Consider the following 12,155-nt stretch of genomic DNA (forward strand, 5'->3'; position numbering starts at 1 on the left):
GAGCAGGCCCACACCAACACTACGAGGGAACTCGGCGAACAGTGGGTAATAGTGGATGGCATGTCTTGTAGTAAGTGGGCTAGGGCAATGGATGGAATTGAATAGAATAGGCCGGGCGAGACCGAATGGTTTGCGTATGCAAGATTGTAGTGGTGGTGGGTCGATCTTGGCTGGATCTTGGCCTTGTTGGTATCTATCTCTATCTATCTGTATCTATCCAACTATCTATCTAACTATCTGTCATTGCTGAGATTCATTGATGTTGGGCTCCACTGGTGGAAGGTGAGGCGAAGAATTACAAAGAACATGGAAAATCAACTAGAAATAAATAGAATAAAATAAAGAAGGTAAAAGAAAAAGAAGGAAAGAAGAGACTTCAGTGGCCAAAAAAGAGGTCGAAATGGAGCGCATTCAGGAACCGGGAGGAAATCGGTGGACGCCACGTTGGTTCCAGAGCCGGGTTTACTCGACGTGTCAAGAAAGCGGGAATAAAGAAATTTTCTTTATTTGAAGATAGAGTAAGCAGAGAAAGAGAGTCAAAAAGACAGAGAAAGAGAGAGAAGAGAGAGAGATCCATGGTAAGAACGGTTCAAGCGAACCAGAGATTAGGGCTCGGCCGAAATCTCCACGCACTCCTCCGGCGGCAAATGGCTATTTCCACGGGCTTTCTAGGCCGAGAGATCTAATACCACCGGACCAGATCAAGGTTTCCACTCGGCAAAAAGCATGGAAAAAGAGACGACAGTGAATAAACCATGGGTTGAACCACGCGAGGTGGAGCCTTGTTCTTAGAAATTGTATCAATTGCCAAGCACATTGTATGCTGGAAAAGTGGAGACCGAGATACATTTGCTGGCGCCACTTGATCTTGGGCATTTCATTCAATACTGTACGGCTGACAAGTCATCGTCGCGATATCTGATGCAGGTACAGTCGGGCAGCAGATTCGATGCAACAGTCTGTTTCAGCCACAGTCTCGTATTATCTTCTATCTGAGATGAAATGTGCCCAACTCAAGGAAGAAATGTTGGCTGACTGACAGTGAAGGCTGCTGTCATCTGTCTTGCCTTGTTCCATCCGGATATCTCTTTGGTTCCGAGAGGCTGCCCTGCATTGGAACCATCTTCTTCGCCCCTATGGATCTGGGTCTTTTTTTTCTTCTTTCTCCATCGCTTCCACTCTTTCACTCTCGGCCTGGTTTTGTTTGCCGCCCCTGCGCCTCTTGATGTCCTTCGCTACCAATGGTTGGCCTCCGATGCATCTCCGATACACATGGCTATCGGCCGTTCACCAGGGGGGATCTCAGACATAAATAGGGCCTCGATGCTCGTCCAGATGGGATCTTTGTTTCTCAACTCAAGCAATTACAATCATTCAGATCAAACAACAACTTTCTTTCAATCTCAACTATCTTCACTTGTCTTGAGATCTAGTTATCTCGACAACACTTTCATTCAAACACAACCACTCTACGATCTGTCGATCAGATTCAACTATCTTTGAAAAACAACACTTCTTTTCAATCCATCTTTATTAAATCACAATGCTGTTCTCCAAGATCATCTCTGTTGCCGCCTTGGCCACCCTCAGCTCCGCCCTTCCCACTCCCACCAACGGCACCGTTGTCCGTCGCGATGGTGGAGGCGTCAACATCATCAACAACCTGGATTCTACCGTCTACGCGTGGTCTGTCACTGATAGAGTCAGTGACATGCATACCCTCTCTGCGAACGGTGGGAACTACCAGGAAGGCTGGCGCACTAACGACAACGGCGGTGGCATCTCCATCAAGCTCTCCACCACCGAGGAGCAGAAGGATGTCCTCCAGTTCGAGTACACCCAGAGCGGTGATACCATCTACTGGGACATGAGCTGCATTGACATGTCCCCCGACTCAGTGTTCACCAAGAACGGTTTCGCTGTTGAACCCTCCCACATCACCGAGACTTGCCCGTCCGTCAACTGCCATGCGGGCGATACCAACTGCGCTGAGGCTTATCTCCAGCCCAAGGACGACCATGCCACCCACGGTTGCCCGATCGACACCACCTTCACTCTGAAGATGGGCAACTAGATTGTCTGCTGGATCGGGAACTAGTTCGTTCGTTTTGAGGTCGTTCTTCAATACGTCGTTCGTTTGAAAGCCTACAACGCATTCCATCTTTCAACGTCGTTCTTTCAATCAATTTTCCACAACGCTCGTTTCCATAACGTCGTCTCTTGAAAGGCCAACGTCGTTCGCTACCTTCAACGTCGTCCATTGAAGCCTCCAACGTCGTTCCTTTGAAAGCTGTCAACCTCAACGTCGTGGATCTCCTCCATCCCGTCGTTCCTTTCAATTTTCCCACCAACGTCGTTCTTTCAAGCCAAGTCCACCAACGTCGTTCCCTTCTTCTTTCTCCACACGTCGCTCGTTTCCTCCACGACGTTTTCAACCTTACTTCACTCTTTCTTTCTTTTTCTCTTTCCACTTTTGATGATATTTTTATGATTCCCCACTGGAGTATGGCCGTTTCTTGGGATACAGAAAATATGTGACTACCGGAGTAGGAAACAAATCCTGGATGATTTGATGATGATGATATTATGGTCTATCTTGTCTTTTCGGTCGACTCCTGGTTTTGTTTTTTTATTATTTCTTTTTTGGTTTTCTATATCGTTATTCCTACTCTTGTCTTGTTTGTCATGTTGATAGACCTATAGACTTTTATATGTATATACATATTATTATATCGTCAATTGACATTTTGAATTAAACTTGTGCTGAAGCAATAGTAACTAAATGTAAGAACAACAGTAAATAAAATGAATCACAGAAGTAACTGAGAATGAGAGAATTGCCACTTCACCACGCAGGTACAGACTGCAAGACTCAATCATAGGGTTGATTATGAAACAGCCCCACCGCATCGTCATCGGGTCCAACATCCTCCAACATCCAACCAACCACCCAGCCAACCCAACCTTTGTCTCATTCTCGTCTTAATTCATATTATTCATATTCCATATGTCTTGCGATGATTTCTGTGGTATTGGGCCCACAGACACGTCACTATTACTATACTACCACCACTACTACTATTTTGCCTCGTTGGTTCTTTACAGTGCGACAGATAGTAAGTACTCAGTATTCTCACTATATACTCCGCAGTTGATTTCAGAATTACCTGTGAAAGGCAAAACGTGAGTGGTGATTCTTGCAACACCATACTACCTATACTATAGTATAATATAGTACATTGATGTGCATGCACCATGTACATATCTATATAGAAAAACAATCGCAAACTAACCATCAACTCTCCACAAAACTAAGGTAGGACGATATACTACAGATAGTAAACGACCATGTCGCAATATAACTAAAATGTACAAAGATCACTTACAGAGAGCAGAAGGTGTCTAGATATCTTTTTGTGTCTGAGTGGTATTTCTTTGCAGCATGATCTATTAGATGGGAGTCGCACCCCGTCCAAACAAGATCTCCTCTACGAGCCTTCTCCAGTGTTAGTTGGTATTAATCTATCCAATCCCTAATCTTACTTGACAAATGATGGGTATTCTGTCTATCAGTCTCTGTCCTTGGTGAATAGATTGGAGATTGAATATAAGATTCGATCCATCTGATCTGATCTACTCACCAAGGACAAAAACCAGCCCATCTATTCCTATCCCACCCAAGAGAAGTATCAAAGGAGTATCAACCATTGTGAACAAGGTCATATCCCTGTATCTACATCTGCATCTCATTCCCGGCCTGACCCCGGACTCGACTCGACTCGACTCGACTCGACTCCGACACCGAATCAACCCCAGTGGCAAAATACGTCCAAAATTCGTCCTCATTTCGGCCGAGATCGGGTGCGTCCTGCGTCCGCGGGCTGTGCTACTGCCACTGCAACTGCCGGTGGTCCATCCGTACACTCGAGTCTGGTATATCCATGGATACATGAGTCATTCTAGCATAATCATGATCGTCTGGCCAATAGAGTGGTGATCCATTTTATGTATTCGTCTTCCAAGGTAGGTTAGGTAGGTAGACACAGGGCGATGTAGTTGGCTCGGTGCCTAGATGTGGAGTGAGAAGTGGGTGGGAAAAAGCAGGATGAAGGTCTTGGTTGCTTGCTTGCGTGCACTAAATTGGGTATATACCCGTGACACATTTGGTAGGGGTTGATTGATTGTTTATGTATCATGTAGTGATAGTCTCTTCTTCTATCGTTCGTTTGCGCGTCATTGGTAGGGTTGGTCTTGTTGGAGGGATACTAGGGTCGTTGGAAGATACTGAAGGGGTGGTCATTCTGTGTCGATGGGAAGACAGGGATATGCAAGATCGTTAGATAGATAGATATGTAGACAGGGGTTGCGCAGATCTAACATTAACCCCTTCATATATCAACAACATCCAAGAAAGGACATTCAACAAAAGGCAAGATAATCTTCAAGACACCCTCTTATAACTCACTATATTACTCTCAACCATCTACCAAACCATATAATAGATAATAAATAATATGTCCAGCTGATCATCACTATACACGGGATATCACAAAAACAGCCATCCTCAAATCATCACGAGGAGACACAAAACATCAATCATAGAATTACAATGCCAACCTAAAACACCGTCCCACGCCGTCCATGTTCCCCCCTTTTTAAACAACCCTCCCGCCGTCAAGTCTCCGGCCCATGCGATATAGTATGGTATGGTATGGTAGTCACGGTCCTGGATCCGCTTCCATGCCTTGTCCTTCAGACGCCAAATCAAATCTCCTTATGCTGTTCCGTCGGAAGGGTCGGAACGCGCATGTATGCACATATAACAAATTAACAGAAAATTCCAGGGATGGTCCGGGTATAGCACCCGGGCCATGCCAATCTCACCAACCGAGTCAAGATCCGATAAGTGGAAGAAACTAGGTGATGAGAAAATCCATGTTCATGGCTTTGATGATCTTCTCCCAGTCCCAACACTCTTCCGACTTCGTGTCCATCACCTCCCACACCTGCTGCACCACCTTGAAGGCGGGCTCGATGTTGCGCAGGTTGGAGTAGGCCTTGAGGGATTCGAACCCCTTTTGGATCCGCTCGCGCTGCCGCGGCACAAAGGCCGAGCAGCCCAGGAGGAAGAGCGGCATCAGCACGATGCTGTAGGCTCCCGCATCCTGTGGCAGCTCGTCCAGGTAGGACAGGCCGTCGTCGACGACCTGGGCGATCTTGTCGCTCGGCCGCGACGGCCGGATGGTGCGGTACAGGTACACCCACGTCGACTGGCGGTATAGCTGGGCGAGCGCCCAGTTGGGGGTGTTGGGAACGTAGGACGTCTCCCAGGCCCGGATGGCCGAGTCGATCGAGACCGCCTCGCTGAGGATCTGGTAGTCGACCGCCGGCTCGTAGCCCTGGCTGTGGCGCTCGCGGATCCGGTCGCGCAGCCGGGTCACCTCGGAGATATAGTTGAACAGCCCGTCGAAGACGCCCAGGAACATGCCGGCCTGGGCGTGGGGCACGAAGTCCGGCAGGCGCAGGCCGCCGTTGAAGTGGGCGGGGCGGCGGTCGAGCGAGGTGATGGAGTTGGAGACGTCGTGGTACTGGAAGAACTCGACGATGAACTGGCGGAACTTCTCGTTGCGCGGGGCCTGAGTGACGAGCAGGTAGCGGGCGGCGTCCATGTGCGGACGGTACTCGCCGTTGGTCTCGCCTTCGCAGATGGTGTTCAGGCTCAGAGCGATGGTCGACGCGATGATCGGATCCTCCACCAGCAGCTCCGGTTCCGTCTCGCCCGATTCTCTCGCCGTGATGTTATCCTTCAAGTCCTGGATAGCGCGGTGGAAGTGGTAGAACTTGCGCTCCCGCAGCTTAGGTTCCGGGTCCAATCCGGACAGGTGGGAGCCGGAGAGGCACATGAGCGAATGCATCAGGCCGCGGTGCTGGGTGGCCATGGGCAGGAGGATCTCCTTGAAGGGGTTGGAGTCATCGTTGATCAGGGTGAGCACGCGACTGAAGCCGTAGACGAAGTGGTCCAAGAACCGTCGGTCGATGTCGGTCTCGACGCCGTCGATCAGGAGGGGGAGGGTACAGGCGACGATGCTGGAGTTTCGCACGGCTAGATCGACACGATCCGTGAGAATCAATACAGAGTCCCAGTGGAAAAGAGGGGGGAAGACTGTACTCACCATCTTCTAGTTTTTGCCGGCCGCTCTTCCAGATTTCCTTGGGCGGGTATCCCTCACACACGACCGCATTTTTCTGACAGTTCAAGCACCTACGAAACATTCAATTAGCGACCGAAAAAGACACACGAGGAATCGATGGCGGAGAGGGCAAAATACGCTGGCTTGGTCTCGTCGCATTTCTTCTTCCGACGGCGACAGGTGATGCACCCAGTCTTGGAACGACCCTTGGTGATCTTGAGTTGACCTCCGGGCACGGGGAGGGGATGTTTGCGCGGTCGGCCGCGTTTCCGTGGGACGTGGACGGGAGCAGCCGTGGTATCCGTGGTCGCATGGGCCATTGGGGTCTCCACTCCCGACAGCGACTTAATGTTCTGCAAGTCGTCGACGTCGTCCACCTCTTCCACCTTGGGGGTCACCTGGTCGCCAAAGTCGTGGTCCTCGTGGACAGCGAGGATATTGAAGCCAAAGGCCGTTGAGGCGGCTGTGTTTGCGGCGGCGGGGAAGGCGGACTCGAATAGGGGATGCGCGGCGTCGTGGATCTTGGCCTCCGCCTCGGCAGACGACGAGGACCGGTCCGAGGGACCTTCCGCTTCCCACGACTGAGGCGACTGATCGGAGAAGTCGTCGGTGCTGATACTGGTGCGATGGGAGAGCGAGTCCTCCGCCAAGGGACAGTCGGAGAAGGGGGGGAGTTCGGACAAGGCGACGGAGCGGGTTGAGTTGCGACGGTCGTCAAGCTGGGACGGGGGGATCACATGGTGGCTCTCCAGATCGGAGGCAGACGGGAAGAGAAAGGCGGAACTATTTTGCATGGACAACATGGGGCCGGTACGCACCTCTCTCGAGGAGAGGCGAGTCTACCCGCAAGGTTATGGAAGATACGGGAGGGAAAGATGGCGACAAGTAACAAGGATGGTAAGGTAGACGGAGAGAAATGCTTGTACGGGGTGTCAAGAGGACTCGACCGAGAGGCGTCAGAATCAAGACTAGACGAGGAGGGGTTTTGCGACCGAGGATGGAGGAGGATATGAGGGGCGCCAAATGGGACGTTGAACGATTTAGGGTGTCGAGTGGGGAACCCAATCTGAGAGAGGAAAATAATGACGGAGGAAGACAGAGAAAAAAAAGAAAAAAAAAAAAGGAAAAAAGGTGGATGGGATGGGATGAAGGAGGTGCCTGGGCAAGTGGGGAGGAACTAAGAGGGACGGACGATAAATTGCCTGGTCCGTTCGTGGTGGGATGAGAGGGAAAGGTGGAGAAGATGAAAAGGAGTTTGAAGACGGAGGACGGAGAAGACCGAATGACTTGGTTCAGTCTGGACAGTCTGCAGTCTGCAGTGAATACAGTGGGAGAAGAGAAGAGAGAGGAAGAGAGAAGAGAAGAGGAAGAGGGAAGAGAAGAGAGAGAGAGAGAGAGAGAGAGCCAGCTCAAGAGGAGAAGAGACAGCTTTTGAGTGAATCAATGTCGAGAATAAAGTTGATTAAATTGGATTCTCCCATAAGAGATCAAGATATTCATAAAAGAGTCAAGAGTCAAGTCGTATTGACATGGACAGTGGAGACTGCTAGACTAGGCAAACTTTGATCGATCTGGTGTATGAATTGCCAGTCTTTCTCTTACTCGATCGGGTCGAGATCGCCTGGTCCCTTGATTTTATTTATCGATTTATTTGATATTGTATTATTATATCCTGTATTCTATTTTCTTGTGTCTTATATTTTATTTATTTGATTCAACTGAATATGCGGGGGCAAGACGGACGCCAAGTCTCCCCGAGGGTTGATTTGTTGCCCTCCTCAATCCTGACCGGGTCATTCAAAGAATCAGATAGATGAATTATTTCTTCCGTTCAGGGGTTAGAAGTTGGTGGAATGGAGAAAAGGGAATAAATCAGACGTACCCAGAGAAGAGGGACAGTATAATGAACAGTATAAGTTGATTGTTCGAATTTGTCATTCAGTCGGATCATATAAAATATGGTCTCCCACATGAGATGAGAGTGGCTGTCCCAACCAGAGCATGCATCGTCTCCACGAAAGAACAAGTTGCCCGGTGGATCCTCACGCCCAACACTGCTTCACGCTTGACTGGTGGACAGTGGAGAAGCGACTGATCATGGGAATCAGCTGGGTTTCGTATCCCACTTGGTTTGAGTTTCATGTTTCTGGTCAGGCTCTATATTCAACTAATACATCTATAACCATATCGATCTATAATGTAACAGACAGTCTTCCATATAGTCTATCCCACTGTCAAAGTATCAATAACGATAGCTATACATCCACGGAATTACACCCCAGCCAAGAAGGACACGACTCAGCTGGACGCCACCCACTCGTTCACTGTCACTGTCTACTAACTTCTTCGGTCTTCCCCACGCTCCTCCGTCCTCAGGGTTGGTTCCCACCGAGGCAGACACTGAGTGGAAGACCAGCTGCCCGGACAGTGACACCGCAGACCCATTTGGCCCCTCTGGGGAATGAGAACAGCGCCCTGCAGTTGTGACTGGTTTCTGACCAGCCGTTTCTTTCTCTTTTCTTTTTCTTTTTTTTTTGCTCTCTTGTTTTCTCTTGCTTTCCTTCTTTCTCTCGGTTGTCGTCGGTTGTCTGACTCGGTTGGGTTCATCTGACCTATATCCGGGGATGGGATTCTTCTGGGGGCATGAATCATGTTTTGAACGAGACAAAGACATTAAATTCGAGAGAGAAGAGAGAAAAAGAAAGAAGAAAACAGAAGAAAAGAACAGAAAAGCATGAAAAGTCACTCATACTGACAATCTGGGGAAAAGTGGGCCAGATCTTTGGATCATTATTCTTACTCTTATTTTATTAATAATAATATTATTATTATTATATTATATTATTATATTTCCCAGCACGGACACCCATGCAGAGTGCAAAGTGCAGAGAATCTCAAGGACGGAATCGGGTCATCACCACCTAGAATTCCCCTAAACGATCACAACCTCATTTCTTCCCTCCCAAACCTACCAGTCACACTCCACCGCCTGTCATCACCATCCCAGACAGGGAATCTTTCCACCCAATAAATCTTCTCTCCAGCGGATCAGGTGAGAAGCGCCTCCACCCACAACCCTCAAGCCTGCCTCCGGGCCCCGGGGCGCTCAAGTCAAGACGGGAACCTAGGTCAAGTCAGGGCACCGGCCATCATTAGACTGAGTTCAGCCAGGGCAGACACCGAGACCAGTGGGAGTCGTCAGCACCAGCCATCATTCGACCCGACTGGTTCTGTTCGCCCCTCCCGACTACCTTAGTCTGACCTAGGTAGGTACCTCCACCTGGCTAACCTACTCGCACCAAGATGACCGACCTGGGGTTAGAGTTTTGTTATTGGTCGGTGGAGATTCCGGGTGCTTGGACCTCGTCAGTGGGTTTTTTCCTTTACTTCTTGAGTAGCTGTTATTGGGGGGAGGGAGTCCACTTCGTTTCGGCTGGATCGACTGTTTGATTGACGATACCTGCGGAGTAGACGATTATTGGGGTGATTTTGTGACTCGAAAGAAAGAGAAAGAGAAAGAAAGCTATGAAGTAATGGCAACTGAAAGACCCTCGCTTGGGTTTTCCTTTTTCTGGGGTCCTAGCGATTTAAGCGTGACGATCATGGCCTGGGATGCCGGATGGAGTCAGTCATGCGAGGCGCTAAGATTCAGTCACTACTTACCAATTACTATGAGTAGTAAGAGTAGTAGTCGGGAAAAGGAACGGTATGATCGTACTTGTAGTATCCAAACAAATCAGTCTACATAGTCAACCCGAATAATCAGAATGAAGTACATCAAACGAATACCTACGAACCCCCATACCAGTCGCATAAGTCGGACAACGGCGTCCCAACCCCCGACTCACAATAGCCTTCAATCATTCTCCGCGGACTCGACCCATCCATGGTGGAGATGACCCTCACACAGACCCAAGCCGGACTCGCGAAAATAAGCATTGATCTCTGGGAACTTGGTGAAACCTTCCCACTGCAGCGAGGGAGGGAAGACACACACTCCGAAAGGGTATACGCGTGCGCTGACATCCTCCCGCATTTGATTACACGTTATGTTAGTGATCCGTTGCGGGGAGCCTCAAACTAAGGCTCTGGGGAAAGTAAGGGGGTTAGTCCATGGGTGGGATGATATTGATTCTAGGTGAAAGTTCAGGGAAGAAAAAGAAAGGAATGAGATGGAGAATGAACCTAGGATACGAATGTATTGAAATGACAGGTGGATCCGCGGGAGGGTATTCCCGTGTATCCATTCTTTCCGTGGAGACCACACATATATTCATCTATTCATACATGTATCTATCCTAGATCATACTTAGTTGTCTATCTAACTAATTACTATGCATCGACCATTGCTAGGTACAGTAGGTATACATATAGACTACATACCATTGTTCACAAGAAAGACTCTCAAGAAAAACTCCCAATGAATACACTCAAAAAATCTTTCAACAAACAGTAAGTAGCTATACAGGTAACTATACCCACCGTACCTAGGTACTAACCATACCAACAACCCTAATGTCAAGCCCAAGCTGGTCGGTCACTCGGTGCTTGCTGTTGCTTGCTCCTTGCATCAATGCGGAGGTGACAAGGGATGCATAGTCATTTCCTACTTTACATCATCTCTTCCTTCCCCTTAAATCCATCATTCTCAATAAAAAATGTAAAAAGATGAACTTCCCTACTAAAGCACGGGGTGCATCACCACCCGAACCAAACCACGGCGTCCCTCGAACGGAGCACAGCACAAAGTTCAGGATGACCCTCCACATGACCTCAATAAACAGATCTAACTATATAGATATACACCGAACGCTAGAACCAGTTGCGATTGGCATCAGCCATCAACTTCAACCCCTAAGATATACTTTGAGCCGCGCAACGATCTACCAGCTTATTAATTGGTTTCGGAGTATATTTATACATATCCGTACCTAGGGATTTAGTATACTCATATGATACACGCGTAATTCCGGTCTCGGCCGATCTCCCCAATTGTATGAGCTCGTCTTCGGCTACGACCTGCTCCGTGCATCCACGGGAAAGGGTAGGTTCCATGTAAGACGGAGTAGAATCTCCCCAACTAACTCCTCCATACAGAGAAAGAACGATGATCCATCCATCCCATGACCTACCTACCTACCTCGTGTCGAGTCCACACACAAAAAGTAGTAAGTAAAAAATCGACCGGGGGGTGGGAGAAAGAAAGTGGGGGAACCTATAACATGCGACAACGATGGTGTGATGCATCCACCCTGAATTAAAGCCCTTTCTTTCCCTGGAAATGGATCTCTGTTTCCCCTACCTAGTAGGTAGGTAATCTACCTACTACGGAGTACGCACCAACCACCCATGTCCCTGAAAGCCCGCATAAAGATCGAGGTGTTCTGTCCAATCAGCCGAGGAGGAATTTACTGGTTTGTTGTCTGTGGGTTGCCGAAGTATCGGTCTTCGATGAGATTCGCCTTGCTTCTGTTGGTTTTCTTTATTTTTCTTTATTTTCTCTTCATCTTTCTTATGTTGGATTTTTTCTTCTTCTTGTTTTGCACTGTCTCCTGCAGTTATGAGTCACTGGTCTTTGGATTCAAGTCTGGGGTTGGTGCCAGCGGAGTCCAGTCTCCGCTGGGACACAAAAGCACTTCGTTACTTGCATAAGTCCACTTTTAGTACTACTACCGTGTGGTTGTACTATACCTACAAAGTCACTACTATTGCTACCTATACCAGTAGTACCTAGTTAGTAGTTAAACTAGCACTACCACCTCACACAATCCAAGTTTAATCCCAACCCAAACCAAATCAAGATCCAGTCCTCCCCGCTCCCAACCTTGTCCGACTTGCGGGGTAATCTGATGCGTCCATACTCCACACTACCTACACTACACAATCCATGATGTGGGATGTAAATCGTACACATCCAATAAAACATAAACCCTATTTCTCCACATCCCCAGATAAAAAGACCCA

General features: G+C 48.5%; 6 protein-coding genes across 6 annotated transcripts; 3 read left to right on the forward strand and 3 right to left on the reverse strand.

The window, feature by feature from the left end:
* Nucleotides 1–1,543: 1,543 nt before the first annotated feature.
* P168DRAFT_277877 (putative extracellular thaumatin domain protein) lies at nt 1,544–2,074 on the forward strand (the record flags this gene model as incomplete). Its single annotated transcript, XM_024835635.1, has 1 exon — nt 1,544–2,074. The coding sequence occupies one exon, from the start codon at nt 1,544–1,546 to the stop codon at nt 2,072–2,074; it is 531 nt and encodes a 176-aa protein (XP_024696855.1).
* An 865-nt stretch (nt 2,075–2,939) lies between these two features.
* P168DRAFT_12716 (uncharacterized protein) lies at nt 2,940–3,356 on the reverse strand. The gene has a single exon (XM_024832655.1). It carries the CDS (start codon nt 3,294–3,296, stop codon nt 2,997–2,999), a length of 300 nt encoding a protein of 99 aa, XP_024696856.1. The 5' UTR covers nt 3,297–3,356; the 3' UTR covers nt 2,940–2,996.
* Nucleotides 3,357–3,585: 229 nt separating this feature from the next.
* Nucleotides 3,586–4,069, reverse strand: P168DRAFT_12719 (uncharacterized protein). The gene has a single exon (XM_024832656.1). It carries the CDS (start codon nt 3,949–3,951, stop codon nt 3,634–3,636), a length of 318 nt encoding a protein of 105 aa, XP_024696857.1. The 5' UTR covers nt 3,952–4,069; the 3' UTR covers nt 3,586–3,633.
* Nucleotides 4,070–4,468: 399 nt separating this feature from the next.
* Nucleotides 4,469–7,313, reverse strand: P168DRAFT_246682 (Zn(II)2Cys6 transcription factor). The gene is made up of 3 exons (XM_024834051.1): nt 6,330–7,313; nt 6,174–6,262; nt 4,469–6,103 (listed from the first exon to the last, which is right to left on the reverse strand). The coding sequence occupies exons 1-3, from the start codon at nt 6,992–6,994 to the stop codon at nt 4,917–4,919; spliced, it is 1,941 nt and encodes a 646-aa protein (XP_024696858.1). The 5' UTR covers nt 6,995–7,313; the 3' UTR covers nt 4,469–4,916.
* An 848-nt stretch (nt 7,314–8,161) lies between these two features.
* On the forward strand, nt 8,162–8,712 carry P168DRAFT_12732 (uncharacterized protein). Its single transcript, XM_024832659.1, has one exon. It carries the CDS (start codon nt 8,193–8,195, stop codon nt 8,676–8,678), a length of 486 nt encoding a protein of 161 aa, XP_024696859.1. The 5' UTR covers nt 8,162–8,192; the 3' UTR covers nt 8,679–8,712.
* A 2,590-nt stretch (nt 8,713–11,302) lies between these two features.
* Nucleotides 11,303–11,941, forward strand: P168DRAFT_286408 (uncharacterized protein). Its single transcript, XM_024836338.1, has one exon. The coding sequence runs from the start codon at nt 11,643–11,645 to the stop codon at nt 11,841–11,843; it is 201 nt and encodes a 66-aa protein (XP_024696860.1). The 5' UTR covers nt 11,303–11,642; the 3' UTR covers nt 11,844–11,941.
* The last annotated feature ends 214 nt before the right edge of the window (nt 11,942–12,155 follow it).

The sequence above is a fragment of the Aspergillus campestris genome, assembly GCF_002847485.1.
Source record: "Aspergillus campestris IBT 28561 chromosome Unknown P168scaffold_1, whole genome shotgun sequence".
In the NCBI taxonomy this organism is placed as follows: Eukaryota; Fungi; Ascomycota; class Eurotiomycetes; order Eurotiales; family Aspergillaceae; genus Aspergillus; species Aspergillus campestris.

What these genes read in the sequence shown, in the direction of transcription:
- P168DRAFT_12716 (XM_024832655.1), bottom strand. Translation starts at nt 3,296, where the DNA reads ATGGTTAGTTTGCGATTGTTTTTCTATATAGATATGTACATGGTGCAT.
- P168DRAFT_12719 (XM_024832656.1), bottom strand. Translation starts at nt 3,951, where the DNA reads ATGTATCCATGGATATACCAGACTCGAGTGTACGGATGGACCACCGGC.
- P168DRAFT_246682 (XM_024834051.1), bottom strand. Translation starts at nt 6,994, where the DNA reads ATGTTGTCCATGCAAAATAGTTCCGCCTTTCTCTTCCCGTCTGCCTCC. An exon ending in TGCGACGAGACCAAGCCAGC is followed by an intron (nt 6,263 to 6,329) that starts GTATTTTGCCCT and finishes AATGTTTCGTAG; the next exon opens with GTGCTTGAACTGTCAGAAAA. An exon ending in CCGGCAAAAACTAGAAGATG is followed by an intron (nt 6,104 to 6,173) that starts GTGAGTACAGTC and finishes GTGTCGATCTAG; the next exon opens with CCGTGCGAAACTCCAGCATC.
- P168DRAFT_12732 (XM_024832659.1), top strand. Translation starts at nt 8,193, where the DNA reads ATGCATCGTCTCCACGAAAGAACAAGTTGCCCGGTGGATCCTCACGCC.
- P168DRAFT_286408 (XM_024836338.1), top strand. Translation starts at nt 11,643, where the DNA reads ATGAGATTCGCCTTGCTTCTGTTGGTTTTCTTTATTTTTCTTTATTTT.